General features: G+C 59.0%; 1 protein-coding gene across 1 annotated transcript in view; it reads right to left on the minus strand.

The window, feature by feature from the left end:
• Window positions 1-24,087, minus strand: part of BOP1 (BOP1 ribosomal biogenesis factor) — an 86,679-nt gene that overhangs the window by 55,985 nt on the left and 6,607 nt on the right. Inside the window, exons 2-3 of the mRNA XM_074986442.1 lie at window positions 23,836-24,030; window positions 7,070-7,186 (exon numbers count right to left, since the gene is read on the minus strand). Of these exons, the coding sequence (XP_074842543.1) occupies window positions 7,070-7,186; window positions 23,836-24,030 (312 nt within the window). The remainder of the gene's footprint in view (window positions 1-7,069; window positions 7,187-23,835; window positions 24,031-24,087) is intronic.

Consider the following 24,087-nt stretch of genomic DNA (forward strand, 5'->3'; position numbering starts at 1 on the left):
CACCCACTTTCCAGGGAGCCCGAGACAAGGGACTCGGGCCCGTCTGCCTGCCCAACATGGCCACGCCAGGCGTGCGTAAGGCCGGCCAGCACAGCCGCTGGGCTTCGGGGCAGGGTGGCCTTTGCACAAGCCCAGGCTTTCATCTCCCTGACGAAAGCTCCACGGCTCCTCCAGCCTAGAGCCTGGGGAGAGGAGGCGGCTGACAGCCCAGCAGCACATGGCCAGGGACTGGAAAGCCAGGACATTGGCAGAAGGGCTGGGGGGGCGGGTGTCGCCGTTGCTCCCAGGGGGCTGGAGTCCCTGGGCTGGAATTCGGAGGAGAGTGAGGGTTCCCCTATGGCCCCTGAGGAAGGTGGGACGAACCCCTTGGGGTAATCCTGCAGTCAGGTCGGGACTCCCCGGTCACTACCCAGCGGGCTGAGCTGCAGCAGGAAAGCACAGTACAGCAACGGCAGGACTGAGGGCAGGGGCACCCCTGAGCAGACAGCCATGGGGAGACACTCCTTCCTTCCAGCAAGCAGCCCCCCTCACCGACTGGAGCCCAGCCAGCCAGTCCCCTGCCGTCGCCAGCAGCTGGGAGGCAAAACTCCCCACAAAGCAGCAAGCCCCAGGGCACCCGCCAGGCAGGGGCCAGCTGACGCCTGATCACAGCCCCGGCTCTTTAGTGCAGCCAACCTCGCCCGGGGACTCCCGCCAGCCAGGCAGAGGCAGAGAGCCTTTCGCTTTTGCAAAGCTTTGGGCATCCCTAACCTCCCGTGGCAACGAATTCCCTGCCGCGTTAGATGCGCCCGGTCCAGTCGGTGAGGCCCCTTCCCCTCCTCCTGCTTTCCGGGGTGCCTTTTCCAGCCGCCTGGTCAGCCCTTTACGCCGGGAGCCCAGACTGCAGCAGACTTCTAGCACGTACGCTGGGACTGAACAGACTCCGGCGCCCGGCCCCGGGCAGTCCATTTCCTCGCTGGAGGCAGTGGCGTGGAACACACCGGAGCGCGCCAGGCCCTGCCAAGGCGCCCCCCTGCACTGCGCCGGATGTGCTCAAGCGCGGGGAGAAGACGTGACCACACGTCTCCACACAAGGACACCTCCCTGGCTCGTCCATGAGTCTGGAACGCCCCCTCCTCCTGCCACGCCTCACCCACCCACCTGGGTCGGCCAGTCCCCCCGCTGCTGGGCGCCAAGCACAGGTTTCCACTGCGTGGCCCCCAGCTACCCTGGGCGGGGAGAGCTCCCACCTTCCCACGCGCCGTGCATTACCGAGGCGTATGCCACCCAACTGCCCGGCTCTGCGGGACCCGTCGGATGCCCCGGTGCTGTTCTCTGGCCCCAGCCCACAGGGAACGAGCTGCTGGGTTTCTGGGGTGGGAGCAGGAAGGAGCAAAGTCACAATGTGTTTTCCTCAACTGCAGGAAGGAGTGGGGCGAGGTGACCCCCGCCAGGGGTGTGCGGGCAGGGACCCCGGCCCCAGCCCAGCGCAGGCCTCCCGCTGGCAGTGGCAGAGAAGAGGACGCCAGCTGACTGCCAGGCCCGGCCTGAGGAGCAGAGGGCGAGAGGTGTGCAGAGCTGCAGGAGTAAACCTGGCACCGACAGACGCAGGGTAAGCGCGAGGCTGCACAGCCCTGGCACAAGGGCACCAAAGGGCAACAGCCCCAACCACAGGAGTCACCCCCCCAGTCAGACCAGTCCCGCAGAGCCAGCCTGCGCCCTCTGCCGGGGCAGCTCGGGAGCGTGCAAATCGCCACCGCCGCCACGCGTTTCGCTCCAGGCCACCCCAGCCAGAGGCGTCCAACCGGTGCTGGACAAGAGGGTCGCAGCGCAGGTGACAAGGAGCGAAGGCCCTGGCCACGGCGTGCCCCGAGGCCCCAGGTCGGGGGCAGCTCAGGAGGCAGCAGAGAAGCAATGCCCTGGCCTTTCCGCTCCCGTTCTGCTAACTCCAGCCCCTGGCCTGCCTCGCTCCCGGCCCCGGCAGCGCTCCAACGAGTGAGCGGAGCTAAGTGTTTAAGAGGGCCTGGAAGCGGGAAGCCCCAGGCATGTGCTGGAGCCAGGGGCCGGAAGCACGCACACACGCGCCCGGTGCGGAGGCGGCTGTCTGCCAGCAGCGCGCTCGGAAGGCTTCGTCCCGCCCCGGCTCATCAGCTACTGAAAGAGGAGCTCCCTGGGCCCAGCCAGCCCCCCGCCCCCCCGGGCCAGCTGCGCCGCGGAGGAGGGAAGTGGGCTTGGAACGGCCGGCGGCTCACCGCAGAGCACTCAGCGCGCCTCCATTCATTAGCCACTGACACATGGAATAGTCATTGCAGGGGGGAACAGCCCCAAACGGCCTCCCCCCCGCGAGGCCCGACAGCCCCTCAGCCTTCAGCCCGGCCCGGCTGGCGGAAGAGGCGCTGGGGCGGGACGACAAGTGTTGAAGGGGCCGGGAGGGGGGTCTCAGCCCGCCCTGCAGGAACCATCGTCCTCGCCCCCGCCCCCGCCCAGGAGGGTGATCCCCGACAGCGGCGCGCAGGGAGCCAGCCCGCGGGCGACACCCAGCTCCTGCGGCGCAGCGCGGCCGGCCAGGGACTCATCGAGTCTGCGGTGCCCCTGCTCAGAGCACACGGCAGAGTCTGCCCCGGGCGCCTGGCCAGGCTGCGCGGCCGCTGGCCAAGGGAGCGGGAGCTTGGGGAGGGGATCCAGGCTGCACGATGCACGGGGATGTGAAAGCTTTTGTATACCGCCCCGAACCCAGAGAGCCAGCACAAGCTCCCCGCAGCCGGCAGCTCCTCTGCCCAGCCAGCCCAGCGTCACCTCCCTCCCTGCTGGAGAGGCGGAGCAGGGGACCGGCCTCATGCTAGTCACAGGGCACCGGAAAGGAGCAGGCTCGGCACGGGCACCCGGTGGCACCCCGTGCCATCCCTCCTGTGCCGCAGGGAGACGCCACACAGGCTGGTCGCTCAGCCCCGCCCACAGGAGCGGCACACGCCCAGCACAGCCTGCACATCACGGCCACGTCAAGGAAGGGGCCTTACAGCTCGGGCTTCGGGCAGCGTGTCAGGGACCAGGCCGGCTCCTCCCTCGCAGCACCCGGTCAGGGAGAGGAGACCTGGCTCCATGCACTCGCTCTCTGCCACGCCGGGGCCCCCAGGCGGCGAAGAACCCTGGTTTGACAGACCAGCAGCTCCGAGGGCTACAATCCTTGGCCAGCACCAGCAGCCGTCCCAGGGTGGCTCCACTTGGCTGCTGGCAGTACAGCTGGCACGGAGCCGGGGCGAGCAGCCTGATGCTCCCCCAGTCCCACCAGGAGCTGGCGCGGAGATACAACCCAGAGCACCATGCAGAGCACCCAGGAGAGCCGCAGCCGTGACTGGCCAAGCACCCTGCTTAACGCCTTTCGAGAGGGGGACCCCGCCTTCTGCGGTGCGCACGTCGATCGCCAGAGACGCGCCCCTGGGGCCAACGCCGGAGAGCTAGGAGCTTCGGGCTCGCGTGCCGACCGGCAGGGCCCCAACAACGAGCGAGAGTGGAGGGGAGGGGCTGGGGAAAGGGGAAACACCGCTACGCTCAGCTCACGTGGCGGCTCACGGGTCGGGCCGTGGGATATCACCTGGACCACATCACCAGCAGTGCCGAGAGAGAGGAGCTCCTGCCCCCTGGTGCCACCCCCGAGCTCCAGGCTCTAACCCTGGCCTGCCTCTTGGTTCCTCTAGCACCTGCTTACCCACACCTCAGCCTGGCTGCGAGCACTAGGCAATGCCACCTCCACGCTGGGCCCTTACGCAGGACGTGCGGCTGCGCTGAGGAACACCCAGCTGGGGCTCCATCACTTTGCAGGCAGAGAGGGAGGCGTGAACCTTCCCCAGGAAGGAGACCCAGGAGGCCTTTAAGTCCATGATCTCACAGCAACCTGCCCTTGCCCCAGGGGGAAACGGGAGAGGCAGCCTGGCCGGACACAGAGAGCAAGGCCCCAACCCACAATACGCTCTGGCAGAAAGGGCCCTGCCTCCCCCTGAACGTAGAGCCCAGTCTGCCCAAGAGCAGCCACGCAGGCCGGGGATGAGCAAGACAGCAGCCGAGCAACTCCTTGAACGCTCCAAGCGCCTCTGCAGCTGGCCCGGTGGCGAAGCAGAAGAAAACGGCAGGGGTGGGGCGAGAGCCCAGTGCCTCCGAGTGGAATCGGGCTGCTGCCCACACCCCCCGCGGCAACAACCCCAGATCTGGGAAGGCCGCTGTCACCAAGCAGGGGGCCCCCAAGCCCTGGCCCCAGCCGCAGGCGGACGTGACTCCCGCTCCGCAGGGAGAACAGGTTTATCAGACGACGGGGACACAGCGCCAAACAGACTTGTCAGCACAGACACCAGCAGCTGTCAGTACAATCCTCTTGGGAAGAGGGGCCCAGAGGGGTCCCCGAGCCGGGCCCTGGCCCCCTTCCTCCCTCTCCAGCCAGACTGGACCAGACCTGCCCTCCCACCGCCCAGGTCCCATTCAAACCCGCCAGGCCCCTCCGCCCTCCTCCGTCCTGCTCCCCAGGGAAGAGAGGGGTCACCTGGTGCCTGGGCTACAGACGGCGGAGGCCCATTTCCTACCTGTGAGGAGTCATCACACTGAAATGCCCCTCACCGCCATGCACTGATGCTGTGCCTAGGGAAACCGGGGCACCTCCCTCCGGTTACTGCAGGACACGAGGAAACACATGCCGCCTAACCAGGGAGATAAAACCGTCCCCCACCCCAGTTCAGCACAGCAGCATTAGCATCTTCCTAACCAAATCCCCCACCCCCTACTACAAATGAGCTTCTAATTAACCCTGGCAGGGGAGGGCGCAGCTAGAGCCCCGACTGGAGCCCAGGTGCCGTGAGAAAGCGCCAGGGCTGGCCCCGCTCTCTCTGACAGGAGAGGGGCAGCCGGGCCGGGGGCCCTCGGCCAGCGAGGGACAAACATCCCAGCAGAGGCGAGCACACACCACGCCACACGCCCATCCCAGCCCTGGGAAGCAGAAGCCTCGGGGGTCGGGTGAAAGAGATAAATGCAATCCCAGAAAAGGAGCTGGGGGCAGGGGAGGGAAGTCAGGAACAAAACCGCAGAAAGTTGTTCTGATGTCAACAGGCTCTGAATCAGGACTTCCCCGGGGGGCCCTGAAATAGGACCAGCTGGGGAGAGAGACCTCCGATTCCTGCCTGGAAGGGCTTTTTCCTGGGTTATGCCGGAGGCATTACACAAGTGTAGGTTTTCTATAGTCGTATATTTCACTGCTCTCTAATCTCTATTCCAGAGCTGGGGGCAGGGCCCCAGGCAAAGTCAGGCCCGGCCTGGAGCCGGCTAATCTCTGACCTCCAGGTTACCAGCCGAGAGACGCATCCTGTAAAAGTCCGTTTGATCCCTCCCCGGCCTAAAACAAGAGGCGAAGCTCGAGGACGCCTACTACCTTACCAGCCACCCGCCGGGTTTCTCACCTCTCGGGGCCTCGCCAATTCCTCCGCCCTGGAACCAGATTAGAGGCTTCACTGGAACCCGAAGCACCACGGACACACCACTCCCTTTGGTCACCAACCGGGCACGAACAGCAGCACCCCAGCTGTGCAGGGAGCCCAACCGTTCACCGACCCCTCTGCGGCTGCCAAGGGCCACAGCAGGAGCCCAGCCACCCCAGGTCAGCGCGACGCTCCAGCCAGCCCTGCACCCCGCAGCTGCTGCCAGGTGCCCCAGAGGGAATGAACAGATGGGGGTGACCACTCCCGTCAGCCAGGCCCAGGAACGCCCAGAGCATAGGGCTGTGCCCGCATCCCTGCGCACCCACTGCGGGAGCTAGCCTCCAGGATATCGTCTAATACGCTCCTGAGCCCTGTTCTGGCCTTGGCCTTCCCCTTCACCACCCCCTGGGGCAGGGAGTGCCACAGCCTGACTCTACCTTGTATGAAGAAATACTTCCCTGTGTTTGCTGCAAGCCTGCTGCCTGTGCGGTCCATGCGTGCCCTCGTTCAGGTGTCGGAGGCGCCAGTTACACCACCTCTGCCCCCGTCGCGGTTTTACGACCCCCTTGCATCCCCTGTAGCCGTCTCTTCTGCAGGCTGACCTGCCCAGGCTCTCTCGCCTCTGCTCAGGCAGAAGCTGCCCCACCCCCCCTCAGCATCGCTGCCCTTCTCTGCACCTTTTCCCTGCCCGCCTCTGGTCCGAGCGGGGCAGAGCAGCCGACAGGCCGTACCTACAGGCTGGGCCCTCAACGCACTGACACAAACCCAGGCACTGCCTTGTTTGTCAGGGGCTGCAGACAGACTGACAACGCTTGCCAGGCTCTCTGCTCCTTCCTCGTTCAAAGCTGCACGCCCATTTCCCGCACACTGGTTTGTCCCTGCCACCCCCACGTTCCTCAGCCTGTAGCCTGGGCACCTGACGAGGCCCGAGCCCCCAGCAGCTGTGCTTTCGACTCCGCTGAGCACGCCAGGCCTCGGGGCTGTCACGCAGTGCAGGGGTTGGGGAAGGATCTCACCGACACACAATGGAAGTGGTGAAATGGCGGTAACCTCTCCCCACCACAAATTCCCTGGGCAGCCAGAGGGGGAGATTTCCCTTGGCCCCCCAGGCGAGCAAAGCTAGCAACTACCCCTCCCAGCGTGCCGCCTGCTCCGACCAGCCCTGGGTCTCTGCTCCTTCCCCTCAGCCCGCACGGGCACTGTCCTCTCCAACACATGGGCTCCCACTTCCATCTGTCCACACACAACGCAGCCGGCAGCCTGGTCTCCCGCGCCCCTGCGAACGCTCCAGGCAGGCCTGACCCTCAGCCCAGCTTTCCAGGCTGCGGCCCCCACAATGCATTAGTCAGGGCGTACGCATGGGAACAAACTGCACAGGTAAGATAAGTCCCACTGCGTCCCAGGTAGCACCAGCCACCCCCCCCCGACGCTCCCTTTGCTCTTCAGGCAGCACCGCCTTCTGCCCTGTCCCAGCTTTCGCACAGCAGGCAGACACCCGCCGCCAGCCTCGCCACTCGACAAACGCTCTCGCCAGCCGGCACTCTGCCCTGGGCCCGAGGGAACGCCCGCCCTGCTGAGCCAGCCCATGGCGTGCCACCCCCAGAGCGCTCGTGCCACTTCACACTGGCTCCTACCTCCTCATCCGAGCTGTCCTCCTCGTACTCATCCGGCAGAGGGAGCGCTTGCTGGGCGCCAGGCGTTGATGCCGACGTACCATGAGCTTCTTTCTGCCTCAGTGGAGCCAGCCTGGCCTGCAAGACAAGGAGAAGACAGACTGAGCACCGCCCGACCCCACGGCCCTGACCGCCACGACCAGCTGCGTCCGGCTCAGTGCCGGCCTCCCCTCCGGAACGTCACTGACACCCCCAGCGTCTGCCTCTGCCGCAGAAGGGGCACAGAAGCCACAACCTACTGATCCCCAGGGTCTCCCCCACAGGATCTTTGGTGCCACGCCAACTGTGATGGAGTGCGCGGGAGTGCACCGGCTACGGATGACCCTGGGGCTGTAACCCAGGCTGGCAGGTAACACCTCTGCCCTGAACACAGAGCAGGGAGGAGCCAAGCGGAGTTTGAATGGGAGGCGGCAGTTAGAGGCTGGAGGGAAGAGGGAGCTGGAAGGAGCCAGCCTGGCGAAGGGGGAAGCTACACCCCAGAGGGGCCCCCCTCGGGCTCCTCTCCCCAGGACGGGTTGGAATGACCGTCTCTGCCGGCTGCACTGACCCCTCTGTGCTGAGCTGGGCTCTGTCACCTCATAAACCTCCTGTTCTACCTGCTGAGTGAGAGTCACTCCTGCCTGCAGCCAGGGTGCAGAGCTTGGGGACCCCTGAACCCCGTCACACCAATGCCCCAGCCCTTCCTGTAAAGACCCTGGAGAGAGCAGAGCCGCCATGTCACTCAAGGCAGCAGTTTATGAGACCAGATGAATCTCAAACAGGAGCAGAAGAGAGAAAGGCGTTAGCCTCAGCCTACTGGGGCCAACCACTGCTACAGCCTAGGCGCCTGTGCGGCCTCCCCACACGCCAGGGGATGCCTTCTTGCCAGGCTAACTTCTCCTACGCCCCACAGCTTGTACCAGCTGAGCAGGCTCTGCTAAGCCCTCGCCCTGCCCCCAGTAAAACCCTCTCAGGAGGGTCGCCTGTCCCACTCCCAGGCCAGGCGGGTGCGGGGAGCAAGGGCTGCAGGCAGGCAGGCAGGACACGGGCCAGGGAAAGGCACGCTCCAGATGGCTCAACCCGACCCCAGCAGCAGCAGAGAGGGGCTTAGCCCAGGGAGAGAAACGTCTGCAGCACCAGCAGCTTGGGAGACAAACGTCTGACTGGGCGGGGGGGCACAAGCCTCGTCAGCCCCTGCAGGATGCACCCCCATTCCCAGAGCAAGCCAGTCCCTGCTCTGCAGTCACCCACTTGTGCCCCCCGTCCCACCAACCCAGCTGCCGGTGGAATTCCGACGCACGCCCCGCCTGTCCCTAGGGAGTGCCGTCTCCCTGGCATCGGCCCTTAATTAACCCTCACATCCACGAGTGAGACTCCCAGGCTTGGAAGGGACCCCAAGAGCTCAGCTAACCAGGTCCCCAACGCTCACAGCAGGACAAGTAACTTCCTCAGTGGCTCCCCCACAGGCTCGAGGGTGCCGGGGGAGCCGCGAGCAGGTTTTGGGAGCCCAGCAAGCATGAGACTTGCTCGGGCTCAGGACACAGCCAAAGCCCTGCTGCATGAGGCTGAGGCCCAGGGCCCCATATCTGCCACTTCAGGCTGAAACGGAAGCCCGAGTACTGCAGCTTGGTAGGAGCACTGAACCGCGAGGGCTCGGTCGTTTGCCCTGTGCTGCCCCCAGGCTGGCCCTGGCTTTTCCAGGCAGAAACCGCTGGCACAACGCAGTTGGGCTGGGAGGCTTTACAGCGTGCGGGGGGGCAGAGAGATCTCCCCGAAAGACGGAGACGCCCAATTTAGCGCCTCCCTGGCAGGACTTTGTCCAACCTGCTCTCGGGTCTCTGGTGACAGAGATTCCACCACCTCCCTCGGCAGTTTATTCCAGGGCCGAGCACCCTTGCAGGAAGGTGCCTAGGGCCTGGAGGCAACGCAGCCAGAACAGCCGGGGCTGACTGGAGAGACACCCGAGCCACTAGCCCCCATCTCCGGAGAACAGGAGAGTCCAGAAGGCTGGCAACAGGCACATAGAGCGCCACCTCTAGAAAGGGGAGACAGGCCACCCAGGGAACGCCAGAGCAGTCAGCCTACCTCCCACGCCGGGACAGAACCCAGCGGAAATAACGAAGGACTCCGTTTGTGAACATGGGGGGATGTGGGCACCAGCCAGCCTGGATCTGTCTGGAACACGCTGCGTCCCGGGGCAGGGTGAGGAGCCCCGTGGCACGGCCGGGTAGCTGTGGTGAGGGCTGGAACGGAGGGTGAGCACCTCAGGCAAGGACACCGCAGGTGCTGGCAGCCAGGCCTGAACGCAGGTGTCAGTGCAATGGACAATATGCCGGAGACGTGGACGGAGCAGCATACGAAGCGGCAGCGTGGGGCAGACCACAGGGCCGGCCAGCCCGGGGCCCCGCCTGCTGACGGCAGGCAGTGCCGCATGCCCCAGGGCAACGAACGGAACAGTGAATCACCCTGTGAGCCGTCGCCTGATGCCCATTCCCTGCTTCTGGTGAACAGAGGCCAGGGACTCCAGCCCAGCCCAGCCTGGCTAGTAGCCACTGGTGGCCCTGTCTGCCAAGGGCGGATCTAGCTCTCTTTCCAACCCGGCCTTCACAGCGTCCCCCGGCGAGGAGCCCCCCGGGCTGACTGTGTCGCGTGAGGAAGGACAGTCGTGTCGGTTTTAAACTAACAGATTGCTCAGCCCGGCGCCCCGGCTCAGCAAGCCCCCGTGCAGGGCTGGGCTCCGCCGAGGGGGCTGCCATTTCATCAGCACGTGTTTTCTCTATAGGGCAAGGAGGAGGCTAGGCCCAAGGCTGTACTCGCCGCCCTTAGGAACCTGCGCTACCCCAAGCAGCTCAGGCTGTCCCCACTTCCGAGCGACGCTCGCCAGAATCTCCAGAGCTCTTGGGGTGCCCACAGCATGGCCAGCCCCATGGACCTGCCAGACTGCACCTGCCTAAAACAGCTCTGCATGCCGCTTCCGGCAGGCTCCCATGCGGCCATGCAAGGCGCACCATGCACTGCGGGTCAGGGCTGTGTGTGCAGCAGGCAGGGCGCCCCAAGAGGGGACCGCAGCCGGTGGAAACCTCCCCCCACCGACACAGGGAACCAGACGACACTGTGTTTCAGACAGCGCCCACTCACTGACCTGCAGCCCGGCCCTGGAAAAGAGATTTCCCCACCACCCCCTCGGGGGGAGCCAGGCTGGATCGGGTTTTCCAGAGGATTCAATACAATAATCAGAAAAACAGCCCCAGAAACCCCCACTCCAGGGAGCAGTAAAATCCACACCGCGTGCGAGCACCTTCAGCTGTAGGCAACGCCAACGCCGCTCCTGCCGAGCCGCAGGGAGGGCGCCTGGAAAGCACAGGGCCAGCCCGCGGATGAGATTACTGCGCAAACAAAAGGCTTTATTAACGTTTTCTTAGCAGGAGATTGGAGATAAGTTTTTTTCCAGGCTTCTGGCGCTAGGAGGGCTTTGGACGGGAGTTTCCATCTCCCCCATGCTCACTTCCCTCCCCCTGCCCCCTGCCCCCACAGCGAGCTTTGGAGAAGGAGCTCACGCTGCCAAAGCGGGTCAGGCAGCCCTCCGCTTCCAGGGCCTGTCCGCACGAGTGCCCGTGGGCTGCGTAACCTGCTGACACTTCCAGCAGTGGGCCCCGCACATGTGGGCTCCCTGGGAGCGCAGCTTGAGCCCCCGGCTGGGCGGCTTGCCCAGAACCCCTGCGTAAAACCCCACCCACGTCACCCACGAGCACATCTGGGACGCAGGCAGGTTCTAGTGTTCAGTGCTTAACTGCATGGCCAGGCATTGCCCGGCAGCTAGGACCTCTCCCTTGCAGGAACCGCCCCGAGGCAGAGCAGGCAGCCCTCCAGCACAGCCCCGGCGAGCTGCTCTCTGGGGCTGCACACGGGCCCAGAAGCTACAGGCTCAGGGCTGTTGCAGGGAGCAGGTCTTCTACATGCCCTGAGGAGCCTGGCCAGGTCCCGCTGCCGGTGTTCCGTGGCGGGCTAGGACACACTGCGCGCACTGGTCGGGCGTTTATCGGGGGCAGCTTGAAAATCCCTTCTGCGTTTTCGCAGGCGGTTTGCTTTGCCACACGGAAAAGCCACTCCAGTCCTGCAGTGACTCTGGGCCCATGGGACGGAGCGCCACTCGCCACAGTGCAGGAGCCAGACCGTGGGGCAGATCAGGGACCTTTCACCGCCTGCTTGAGCGGATCCAACAGGGGTTTGTGCCGAGATCACACCAAGAGGCCCTGCAGCTGGAACACTGGAGCCCGCTAGAGGGCAGCAGGCCACGCTTTAAGCTCACAGGGAGACACTGGCGTAGCAGAGAGGTGGCCGTGTGAGGCTGTCCTCCAACTACACAAAGCAGCACAAATGCAGCACTTTAAAGACTAACAAAACGACTTATTCGGTGCCGAGATTTCATGGGACAGACCCACTTCCTCGGATCACTTCCTGGAATGGCAGTACCCTGAGGTAGGAAGTCACTTATTTTTGGTCTTCTCTTTTTTGCAGGGAGTGGAGGCGTGTATTGCAGATTTCTAGTCTAGGGCAGGAAAGGTCCCGGTCTGCAGGCGCTGGCGTGGAAGCCTGATTATTGACGAGAGCTGCAGGTTCAGAGATCTGAAGAAGTGGGGCTGTCCCACGAAAGGTCACCGCCGAATACATCATTTTGTTAGTCTTCAAAGTGCTGCATTTCTGATGCTTTGTTTCGTAAGGAAAACCTGAGCAGCTGTCCCCTGTGCAGCTCCCAGCCACAGGCAGCGCTCAGTGAGTCAGCAACGCAGTCCTGGCTGCCCCAGCCACGCTTGTCTGGGCTGAAGCGAGTTCGCCCCACCTGGAACCAATGAACCGAAACTGAAACTTCCCGCCCTGGGATCAGGCGAGCACGCTGCTCAAAGCCGTTTGCGGCAACGGCTCGGATGCAGAGCACCGGCTAGACTGGAACCTCCCCCGACTGCAGCCAGGGGACTGGTGGGAGAAGGAACTGCCCCCCCTTGCATGGCTAATCAGACCTCCTTTCTGGCCAGCAGCCCCCCAGCTAGGGCAGTCCTGCAGCTCCCCACACCCAGCTCGGCTGAGGCCCGTCTGCCACAGGCTGCAGCCAGAGAGAGCGAACGCTGAACCGAAAGTACAGATGTACTACAGGCACCAAGCCCCATGTAGTGAGAATGCACCTGTTGAAGCAGGTCTTCGCCCACAAAAGCTTTTGCTCCAATATACCTGCTAGTCTGTAAGGTGCCACAGGCCTTCTCGTTGTTTTTGTGGATACAGACTAACTCGGCTCCCCCTCGGGCACGTCAGCCAAAAGCGAGGCCGAAGGAAGATAAAAGGCCCCCAGCAGAGAGGGAGACAGAAGGCAGAGATAAACTTCCTGACTAATCTTCAGAAGAGCCCAGGAACAAGCCAGCCCCACGCAGCCCAGCCCTGGGATGCTCCATTTGAAGAAACACAAGGAAATGACCTTGAAACCCAGACAAACCCCATCCCGTCTCACAGGCAGAGCGACGCACAGCCCCAGGACCCTGTGGCCTGCTGGCGGGGGAAGCAGCTGGTTTTCCTGCCCACCCCGCCCCACCTTGCACTTGGAGAGGTTCCAGCCCCCAGGGCTGCAAGAAAGTCCTAACAGGGTGACCCACACTGCAGTAGGGAGCATGGCCATTCCCTGTCTCAGCTCTCCAGCCCAGCCCAGCCCAGCGGTTACCTGTCATGCACACACCCAGTGAGACGAGCAAACATCAGAGCTTTGCAGGGAGGAATCTCCAGGCTGAGCCAGCTCCCGCCTGGGCCCCCAGCCAGGACTGCCCTGCAGGCAGTCCCTCCTCCCCGAGCAGGAGGGAAAACACCTGGCTCATCAGCCTCCATCCGGGATGGACCAGGCTCCCCTTGCCCCCATTCCCAAGGGAGGGGGCCATGAAGCTGGATCTCTGGCCCACTGGTGGCCTGTGGATGTGCTGCTGCTGAGGCAAGAGGCCAGAAGCCAGCCTGGGGAGGGGCTGCAGCCGAGAGGGGAGGACTGGGGGTGACTGGGGATGGACGAGGGTGGGCGGAATGGGCAGGGTGACCTGGCGTGCGTCATCGGGAAGGTGCACTGGAGCGGGAGGTGGGTGGGGAGGCGGGAGGTGTCCACGCGCGAGAGAAAGAGGCTGAAGTGCGCCCCGGCGTCCGTCTGGGCCAAGCGTGAAAGGGAGAGCGGTGCGGGCGTGCCAGCGTGCGACGCACGGTCTGGGGTTTGTGGCACAGGTGTGCTAGAGCCGCCCATCTGCGCAGCCGGCTTTCCTCCCAACCCTGCCTGGCGGGGACACTGCCCCAGCCTCACGGAAAGGGATGAGACGGGCTCTTCACTCCTCCCTGGACCCTGCTAGCGACCATGGAACCCTTGCCCTGGGAAAGAGAACCTTGGCGAAGCTTAACCTCCGGCTCTGGGCAGCCAGCCAGGTGCCCCGTGACCACCGGGGAGCTGGCGGAGTACAAAACCACACAGCACAAGGCCCGAATGAGGGCTTGAAAGGCCCTGGCTCGGAGGCACAGTATCCTTGTTTGGCCTGTGCCACCCGCCCCAGCTCTCCCGCTGCCTGCAGCAGCTGCTGCTGCCTGAGGCCGGTCCCTGTTGACTGTACTCTCCACTCGTGTTGGCCTGCTTTGGGCAGGGGGCTGGACTCAGTGACCTCCTCAGGTCTCCTGCGGCCCTACGACTCCGCGAAATGGCTCTGGAGTTCCAAAAGGCTGATTTCCCCAGAAAGATATTGCCTCTCTCCCCTTGCCTGCCCGTCTGCATTTTGAAAGCTGGACTTCCTTGACCTGCAGCTCCCACTGTCACTAAAAGTTATCAGCCCTCCCCCAAGACACCCCATAATTATAAAATCTAGGACAGCTTTAAAGTAAATCATTTATATTCCCCATTCTAGATATGAAGCATAAGAAGGGCCTCCTTCCGAGGCTAGTTACAAGCCAGAGCAGCAGGGTTGTAGCACGGCAGTGGAGATGGGGCAGAGCCCATAACCCTACTGGAGCTCTCCCTCAGGTCAAGGGCCTGATGGAAACTGTAAGTTACAATACTCAGGCGTTCTCGGTGAGCTCCTCGCTCTACCGGCGAATGGCAGCGACTTGCTGAAGGAGACTGGGATACGGGCGTTTAGAAAGCTGCACAGCACTGTGCCCACCAGCTGAGCCAAGGCCCTGCCCAAGGACATTCAGCAGGCTTATAGGAACAGCCTGCAGTGAGAGCGCAAGAGCGTGCGGGACAGGATGTTCAAGAACATGACAGATACGATCTTGACAAGAAGATGGGTGACATCAGTACAGACAGCAGTGACGAGCTTTCCAAAGAGCGGATATAGACAGAGCACAGTCTAGCAATTGCAGACATCAAGATGAAACTCAAGAGAACACGTAAGACACAGTTTAAGACAAGAAGAGCCATGGCAAGGCGAGGAGAGGAAGAAATAGGGAATGCGTACAGAGCAGTGCTCGAAGAGAAGATCAGGAATGAGGGCACAGAGAAAGACCTAGACAAGACAGTCGAAGGAATCGCCATGGCAATGGAAGAGGCAATTGAGCAGACAGTTCCAGAAGAAGAGAAGATCAATAAAAAGTGGATTACACAGGAGACGCTGAAGCTGGTCCAAGAGACAAGAGCATTGAAGAGCAGCGGGGATGTTTCTGAGAGGGTGGAACAGCAATATAGGGTGAAATGCAATGGGGTAGGGAAAGCGGCCAGAAAGGATAAGGCCAAATGGTTAGAGGCGCAGTGTGAAGATATAAAGAGGTATTACGATGACTGTAAGACCAGGGAGGTGTATAAAATGGTTAGGAATATTAGTGGGAAATGGCACCTGATGCAGATGGCGATCAAAAGACGAGAACAACGACGTGTTCATGAACAAGGAGAAGATTGTGGAGTGATGGATGAGATATTGCACCGATCTATACAAAGCACAGTTGGACCTGAGCGTCTCAGAGACTGATTGAAGAACTCAAAGAAATAGCTCCACTGAGCATCAAGAGCGAGAGCGGTATTTTGAAGCAAGAAGTAGAAAGAGCAGTGAAATGACTAAAGAACAACAAAAGCCATGGAAATAATACGATCATGGGAGGAATGAGCAAACATGGTGGAGAAAATGTGATTCAGGAAATACATGGACTATGTAATATAGCATGGAAAGAAGGGAAGTCACCTAACGAATGGACAAGATCTGTTCTAGTGACAATACACCAAAAAAAAAAAAAAAAAAAAGGTGTACTGGAGTGCTAGAACTACAGAACGATTGCCCTGATAAGTCATCTAGGCAAGGTGCTGATGATGATACTGACAGAGAGACCGAGATCACAGAGAGAAGAACATCTGGCAGATGAGAAAGAGGGATTCAGGAAAGACAGAAGTACCATACAACAGATATTGGCACTAAGATTGATAGCGGAGAAAGCTCAACGAAAAACAAAAACACCCATCGACTTTCAGAAGGCATTTGACAGGATAGATCAGAAAGCGACTTGAGCAGATTTTGGAGTCATGCAGAGCAGATAGCAGATTGATATGGTTGTTGAAGGATATCAAAGACAACGCAGACGCAGCGGTGAGAATGGGCGGAGAGTTGGGAAGTTGGTTTAGAACGAGTAGTGGCATGAGACAAGGAGATCCAATATTGCCGAGTATCTTCTCCACACATCTAGAGAGTGTGATGGACATGATCGAAGAACAGGTAGAAGGAATATCTGTGCACGGGATAGGAATTATTTTGAGGTCGGCGGATGATATAGTTATCATTGAAGAAGATGAGGAGAAGCTAGCGAAAGCGGTGCAGGTGCTAAACGAGGAAGGGAAGCAGTACGGACTGATTATGAACATGGATGGAACAAACGCAACGGCATGTGTTGATAAGGAAATAGGAAGATCAGTGTGGATGGGATCGAACTAGAGAACGTAGAGAAGTTCACGTATTCAGGGAGCAACATAACGTATGACCTAGACTGTCAGAAGGAAACAGAGACTAGAATGGCAAAAGCAAGAGAGAGTTTGAAAGCGATGGATAAGATCTGGATTAGTTTAGGAACGAAGCCGAGCATCTCGAAAACATGTACTCAGCAGCATGTTGTATGGGTATGAGCCATGGGCGATAACAGAAGGACACTGGCATTCAAGAGGAGCTGTTATTGAAAGATCCTGAGAACAGGATAGAGGCAGGTGGTCACCAACAAGGAATTATATAGGAAGATACAGACAAAGGAAAACCTGCTGCAGGTTACACAATAGAAGTTACAGCTATTCGGACATATCTGCAGAATGAACAAGGAACGAAAAATCAAGACCCTGGTATTCGGCATAACGGACGGTTCAAACAGGAGAGACGGCCCCACAGAGAACGGGCAGATGATACAGCAGCTTGGTGCAGAGCTAGTCTACAGAAACCCTCCCTGGTTAACCATAGCTGAGAAGCTTCCTCCGTTTAGGGTGATGCTTACGAGGTAACCCTGGACGTCCCTAGCTCAGGCCAGGTCTTCTGCCAGAGAAGAGGCACCTGCCCTGGGACGGCACTGGGTGTCTCAGGCGCAGGAAGAGCCACGCGGGCTGTGAAGCACAGGCAGCCCCACCCATTGAGCAGGTGAAGGCACTGGGTCGCGTGAGGCACTGAACAACGGGAGGGGAGGCACAGCAGCTGGGCAGCCCAGAGGGAAACTCCCCGCAGCCTCATTCACACCAGGAAGTGCTCTGAGTCCTATGCAAAGAGCATCCTGCTGGGTGAAGGAGCAGGACATCCCAGTTGCCCCAGGGCCCTACGGAGAGTGGGCCTTAGCACCAGGCCTGCTGTAAGCACCGCCCCGCCAGGGTCCCAGTGTGGCCTGCCCCCGGCACAGGCCAGGCCCAGAGCAGGTTCTCCCCTGCAGCACTGTCTCTTTCACAGCAGTGCCGGGGGGTCTGCCCGCATCCTAAAGGCAGCCAGCAAACACCTCAGCAGGTGGCTGGGCTTCTCCCCAGCTCCTGGGAGAGTGGATTCAGGCAGCTCCCCTCAGCACCGGGGCTGCCCCAGAGGAAAACCACCGGCAGGGAACCTGACTGGCAGCGGGAGCAGAGCAGGTGAGAAGAGCTGAGGCATGCAGCTAGGGCAACCGGGATGTCGTGCTCCTTCACCCACTGGACACAGAGGGAGCAGAAGGACAGACCTAGAAGACAGTTGGGGCTGGAGCGTCAGTTTTCTGCTCAAAGCGAGGTTGCGGGTCCAGCAGCAGATGCGGAGGACAAAGCCAGACTGATGGACTTGTCAGGGCACAGAGTCGCTCAGGAGTATTCCAGATGCGGGAGAATGCTGCACCATTCCTGCTCTGCTTGTAAAGCACGTAAGACAGAGTCAGCCAAACCGCCCAGCAGCCTCAGAGACTGAGTACCAGACGGGTAGCCGTGTTAGTCTGGATCTGTAACAGCAACGAAGGGTCCTGTGGCACCTTATAGACTAACAGAAAAGTTTTGAGCATGAGCTTTCGTGAGAACAGACTCACTTCACCAGATGGTGGTCTTGGAAATCTGCAGGGCCGGGTATAAATAAGCCAGAGCAAGGGTGGGGATAAGGCAGAGACTGAGGGGACAGAAGATCCTGAGGGGACTGTCACCCTGTGCCTTCCTCCCAAAACTTCCCCAGTGGCCACCCAAGTGCAGGCCTCTGCCCAGCCTCTCCCCACTGTGCTAAGCCCTCATTCTGGAGGTCTCTTGGGGGCCCTTTGCTGCTCTCCTTCTTGCACCTGACCCAACACAGCAGCCTGTCTCTACCACGCTCCTAGGGGGGTCTGCTGCAGCTGCTGTCTAGGTGTCTGGCTCTGCTTGGACCAGAGAACATCCCTGGCCCAACAACAGAGATTCCTGGGAGCACCTGGATGAAACAAGCTGGGGATCTGCAGGTGCTCGGTTAGCTGAGAAGCCCTCCCAGAAGTGCCTTCCTGCGGGAGAGAAAGAAGCCCCTGCTTCAGGTCACAGTACATTGCCTGACCCTGGGACTTTGTTGTTACAGAGACAGAAGCTAGAGAGGAGCCCGGATGAGGCAGCAGCAGGCCTAGGCAATCCCCACAACGGTCCGGAGCCTCACCAGGCCCCAGAATGCAGATGTGTGGGTCTGCACAAAAAAACAGCCCCCCACCAGCAGTCACCGATCTTTGCTGGGTCCTTCCTGACGTTAACTCTTGCAGGCACCAGCAGGCACCTGATTATTCCAGAAGTTATTTGCAAACGACAGGAAAAATCAAGAGACGAGTAGACTGCTTCCATGCTGGGCCAGTGGAGGCAGCTCTGAGGAGACGCACGCTGGAGCAGTAGACGTGTTCTACCAAGGCCTTCGTAAAGCGCTTGATACAGTCTTGATTATTTTCTTACCAATAAATTAGGGAAATGCAACCTAGATGGGGCTACTACAAGGTAGATGCATAACTGGCTGCATAATCATTCTCTAAGAGTGGTTTTTAATGGTTCACAGTTTTGAAGAAAGGGCAAAACAAGAGGGGTTCCACAGAGATGAGTTTTGGGACCAGTTCTGTTCAATATCTTCCTTAGAGATTTAGATAATGGCACAGAGAGTACGCTGATAAAGTTTGTGGCTGATACCAAGGAGGGAGGGGCTGCAAGTGCTCTGGAAGACAGGGTTATAATTCAAAACGGTTTGAGGTAAATACCGTGAAATTCAATAAGGACAAATGCAAAGTACTCCACTTAGGAAGGTGCAATCAGTTTCACACATACAAGATGAGAAGAGATTCCCTAGAAAGCAGTACTGCAGAAAGGGGTCTAGGGGTCATCATGGACCACAAGTTAAATATGAGTCAACAGTGTGATGCTGTTGCAAAAAAAAAAAAAAAACACCACACAATTCTGGGATGTATTAACAGGAGCATTGCCAGCAAGACACGAGAAGTCATCCTTCTGCTCTACTCTGCGCTGGTTCGGCCTCAGCTGGAATATCGTGTCCAGTTCTGAACATGACATTTTAGGAAAGATGCAGAGAAACTGAAAAAACAGCAAGAAGTCCCGTGGCACCTTACAGACTAACAGATTTTTTTGAGTATCTACAAAATATCTGTTAGTCTACAGGGTGCCACAGGACTTCTCATTGTTTTTGGGGACACACAATAACACGGCTACCCCGATACATGTCACCAAAGAAACTGGAGAGGGTCCAGAGAAAAGGAACAAAAACCATTAATGGCCTAGAAAATATGACCTACAAGGGAACACTGAAAGAACTGAGTCTGTTTAATTTGGAAAAGAGAAGCCTGAGCAGGGACTTGTTAGCAGTTTTCAAGCACCTAAACAGGTGTTACAAGGAGGAAGGAAAAAATTATCGTCCTCAACCTCTGAAGACAAGACAAGAGGCGATGGGCTTACATTGCTGGAAAGGGAGGTTTAGGCTGGGCATTGGGGAAAACATCCTACCAGTTTCAGAGGGGGGAGTCGTGTTAGTCTGTATCTTCAAAAACAAGAAGAAGTCCTGTGGCACCTCGCAGACTAACAGATATTTTGGAGCACAAGCTTTCATGGGCAAAGACCTGCTTTGTCACATGCATCTGATGAAGCGGTTCTTTGCCCCCGAAAGCTTTTGCTCCAAAATATCTGTTAGTCTGTGAGGTGCCACAGGACTTCTTGTGTTTCTGAGTCAGCGTCTTAGGGTGGCTAAGCACGGGAGTAAATTGCCCAGGGAGGCTGTGCAATCTCCATTGTTGGTGACATTCAAGAGCAGGTTGGATAGACATCTATCAAATACCGATTCAAACATTTATTTTAGAACTCGGCAAACTTAGCCATCACTAGCACCTTGTCAACACCGCACCAATGATAACTAGGGAAATTCCAGAAGAGGAGGCAAGTATTTCTGAGTCTGTACCAAGCAGGGCCTGGCAGAGTCACTGCAAGATGCAGGGCTGCCAGAGGTGGCACCTGGCGCATGGGACACAACCGCTTCTCTCTCTCTCACGTCCGGGGGGTTATTGGAGAGTCCGAGTCACTCAGAGGGGCAGAAGCCTGAGGAAATTCCTAAATTAGCAATTTAATCTGCACCTTCCTAGACAGCCCTCACAGGTTAACCAGCTGCTCTGTCCCACACGACCACATTCCTCTTCACGCATGGGCTCTGTGCACCCAGTGCTGTGGGTCAGCAAGCCCTCTCCTCGCGCACGGTCCGCTCCCAGTCAGCTGCTAGCGACAGGTCACGTGCTGGGACTTCGCTGCGGAGCCCAGCAGGGGTGGGGCGGGTGAGACAGCAGGCCCTGGTCTAACACACACACACTGAAAAGCCTCTGCCGACGTGGTAAGAACATTTGTTTTAAAACAGAAATCGGAAAGCGACTGGATTCCTGGCCAAGTCTGACGGCCTGATCGCTTTTCCGTGTGTGGAACCCCTGCGCTGCACCTCCCCCACCAGGGCAAATCCAGCCACAGGTACGACGCTGCCTTCAGCACGCCCTGCACATGCTCGCACACCAGCAGTGGCACAAACAGAGGGGCAATGTACAGGCCCCCTGAATGCCGGAAGCCGACCCTACAGGTCTGCTCACCCCGTGTCTCCAGTCACAACACAATGCCGCTCGGGAGCCAGTCCCGGTCCCTGCACGGTGTTGGGGGAAAGCCGCACAGAGTACGACATGAGGCACAGTCACACGGCCATCCAGTTCCTGCAGCTCCTCCAGGGAGACATGGCCAAGAGCCCTGCCAGCATGAGAGCCCGACACAAGGCCAGGTCTCCTCAGCTCCGGCCCCGGCTCGCCCGCAGGATGTGCTGCTGAGGAAGAAGGCAGAAGAAACGGTGCCTGAGACAATTCTGGGCTGTGTTTCGCTTTACTCGAGGAACAGAGTTGCTGCTTTGCACCCCAGCTGCCTGCCACGCCAGTTCCTGACCGTACACGTGCAGGGTGGAGTCGCTCGCCCGAGGGGCAAACCCCAGCAACACCGCGAGAGGTTGGGAACTTGGCCTGGGTACGGCACGGAACCAGCCACAGCCAGCAGGCACCAAATTCACAGTACCCCCTGCCCAGCAATCCTCAGTTACTACCCTTCCTCTGCTCATCTCCAGTTCAGAGCCCTGCGTACCACCTGCCGGGTGTGTGATTAGCCCCTGAAGAGGCTTCCAGTGTAGGACAGGGAACAGCCTTATGCATGGGCTCAAGGGATATGCTCCCAAGCCAGAAGGTGAGTTCCAGCCCTCTACCACAGAACTGGATTTTAATGGGTCGGGAAGCCACTTCAATGCCCAGTGTGGCTCTTGGCAACTCTGCCATGAAGCCCCTGGGGGTTCCATGGGGTCCCAAGCCTGGATGAAGGAGGAGGGTTGGTCAGAAGAGTTATGATGTGCTGGCTGTGAAACAACAATACGAATGAAATCTGATGCCAGTACGACTGACTGATAAAAGACGCTGGCTCAGACGTCACCCGGATAAACAAGGTCTGCGACACAAATCGAGTGATTGGGGTTGGGTCGATAAGTTGACTACCGAAAGAAAATTACAACTCACACATGCCGTCAATCGGAACACGGAACATCCAAATGCCGTGGGGGACCGGAAAAGATGATGTAGTAGATTGGTGCGGAGCTCATCTACAGAAAGGAAGCCACTCCGCACTGGACAGAGAAACATGGAAGGAAACAGCGAGGGAGGCTTCGAATACCAATGGGCACCGAGCCCACGGTTGATGATGATAATGACGATGTTGCTATTGGCCCCAACTATTGTGCCAAGGGGGTTGTGTGAGGTGTCTAATGAAAGCTGATGAGGCCCTGAATCTGAGTGCGCTACTCATATGACTGTATCACGTATGTAGGTAAAGTTCTAGATTTTAGCTCTCTAGCTGTGTTAGAAAATGTTTCAGTGCTGAGCTTCACAACAGGGGTGTGAGCTCAGCCCCAGCCAAGACACCGGGCTAACAACAGGGTGGAAACCAGGTGCTCAGACACCAAACCCACATGCCTGGTACGTGTGGGTGGGATGCAGCCCAGTGGTCAAGTCACCTGGGCTGAAAAAAAAAGAACGGGTCCAGCTCAGAAATTGGAGACTGTCTCCTGGGGTTCATCCAATGGCAGTTTGCCGCAACAACCCACCTGAGTCAGGTGGGGGCAAACCCTTGCGGGACTGTGGGAAGGAGAAGGGGCTTTGGCCCTGAATTAGGAGAAAAGAGAAGAGAAAACAACAAGAAGAGAACAATGGTGTGGTCTTAGCAGTGTTCATCTTAGATGCTCTGCCTTTTGGTCTCCAGGGGTCCACGTGCCAGCAGGCGGCCCCCAGTGGGCCGGATCTACAGCGCTCCACTGACTGAATCTCTGTAACCTGAAAGGAACTTTCAGAGACTTTCAAGAATCAGCAAATGACACCGCCGGCTGCGTCAGTAGTCATGACTGATGCATGTAAAGTACTGCTTGAACAGTTCTTCTCTCTCACCCTGTTCTTTCTTTTTAATTAACAAATCTTCAGCTATTAGATCTAAAGAATTGGTGAGTGTGTTGTCTGGGTAAGATCCAAGTGTATATTGGCTGGGCCCTTTGGGGTCTGGAAGAATCTGTGCGGTGTTTGGTGAAACAGGCTTCAAAGGTGAGAGGCTCAAGTTGGGGGTTGTTGGTCTGGGCTGATACAGCAGCTGGGCAGACTATGGGTTTGCTTGTGTGGCGTTTGGCTGGCAGAGGTGCAGTGGTGGCTGGCAGGATTTGCCTTAGTGAGAAGGGAATCCCAGCCTGGGGCTATGGGTAGCCCGGTTTTTAAGCAAAGATACCCTGGGGTTGACTTCGTTGCCCGGAAACCCTGTCCTATCACACCCTCTCTCAGCCATGGGCTGCGTGGGATTTTAGCAGTCACTTCCCTGACCTGGCCAAGCGTGGCCATGGAAACAAGCCATTAAATTTCCCGCTTCAAGAGTTGCAAAGAGCCTGGCAGCAAGTGGGGGAGGGGTGGCGGGCGCAGACTATCCCACACCCACCTAACGTGGGGTGACCTGTGACCTCGCTGTCTTCTGCAGCACCTGGCACTGTCCCCATCAGAGACCACGCAGGAGCTCTGTCCGTCCAGTGCGGCACTACAGAGCTGCTCTTTCAGACACGCTCACATGGCCGGGGTCTATACTAAAATAACTTATTGCCCTAGCCCAGACATGATCAGTTCCTAGCCTACGATGCTGGGATTACCCTAGCTGCCATACACAGCCCAGCGTTTGCACTCAGAGCGCGAGGAGTCATCACTCCGCCCTGGAAGCGGCAACAGACGGCCAGTTATTAACACGTAAGTAACACTCTGGCCCCTATGCCCTCTCATTGCCCTAAACCCACATCTACAGCCCCCACTCAGAGCCGCTACTCCCCCACAGTCAGTCCACTCATGCTGTTCCTGAAAGGTAACTGAGCAGTAGGGAACATGCATCGCAGGCTAAGAGTGGCCCACACTGCCACCAAGCAGATCAGTAAACCACAAGTGTAATAAGCACACCCTCGGTAATAAGAGGTTCATCTGCCAGAGAAGTCTCATCATCACAGGTTACACGTGCACACCCTCCTCCTCCTCCCACCACACCCTGCAAACTGCAGAACTGAAAGCACGAGGCTTCTCCACGGAGGAGTCAGCGAGCCCGGGCAGTCGTTTGGCGTGGCACTGACTGGGGAGGGTGGGGACAAGCACTGATTCCCTGAGCACAGAGCTGCCTTTCTAGGTGACCTGAGGGTTTAAGAGTCTACTGGAGGCACAATTACAGGGCACCAGTGCTGTACAGCCACACCGGGATAGGTCACACCTACCTGTGCCTTCTCTGAGAGCAAACTGCCTTTCAACGTCCCCTCCACACCACTGTCCTCCTCCTCCTCCTCCTCCTCTCCTGTGCTGCTGTCACTTCCAGAATCCTCCAGCCCGGAGAAGATGCTCTCTTCACTGTCTGTCAGGTCATCGCTGTCCTGACCTAGCTCCTGCCCTGCGTCGGTGCTGGGAACCGAGAGCTGAAAAGAGAGCACAGGCATCACAGCAAGGACCCCCAAAACTCTTCCCGCAAAGAG

This window comes from Carettochelys insculpta, chromosome 2, assembly GCF_033958435.1.
Source record: "Carettochelys insculpta isolate YL-2023 chromosome 2, ASM3395843v1, whole genome shotgun sequence".
Classification (NCBI taxonomy): domain Eukaryota; kingdom Metazoa; phylum Chordata; order Testudines; family Carettochelyidae; genus Carettochelys; species Carettochelys insculpta.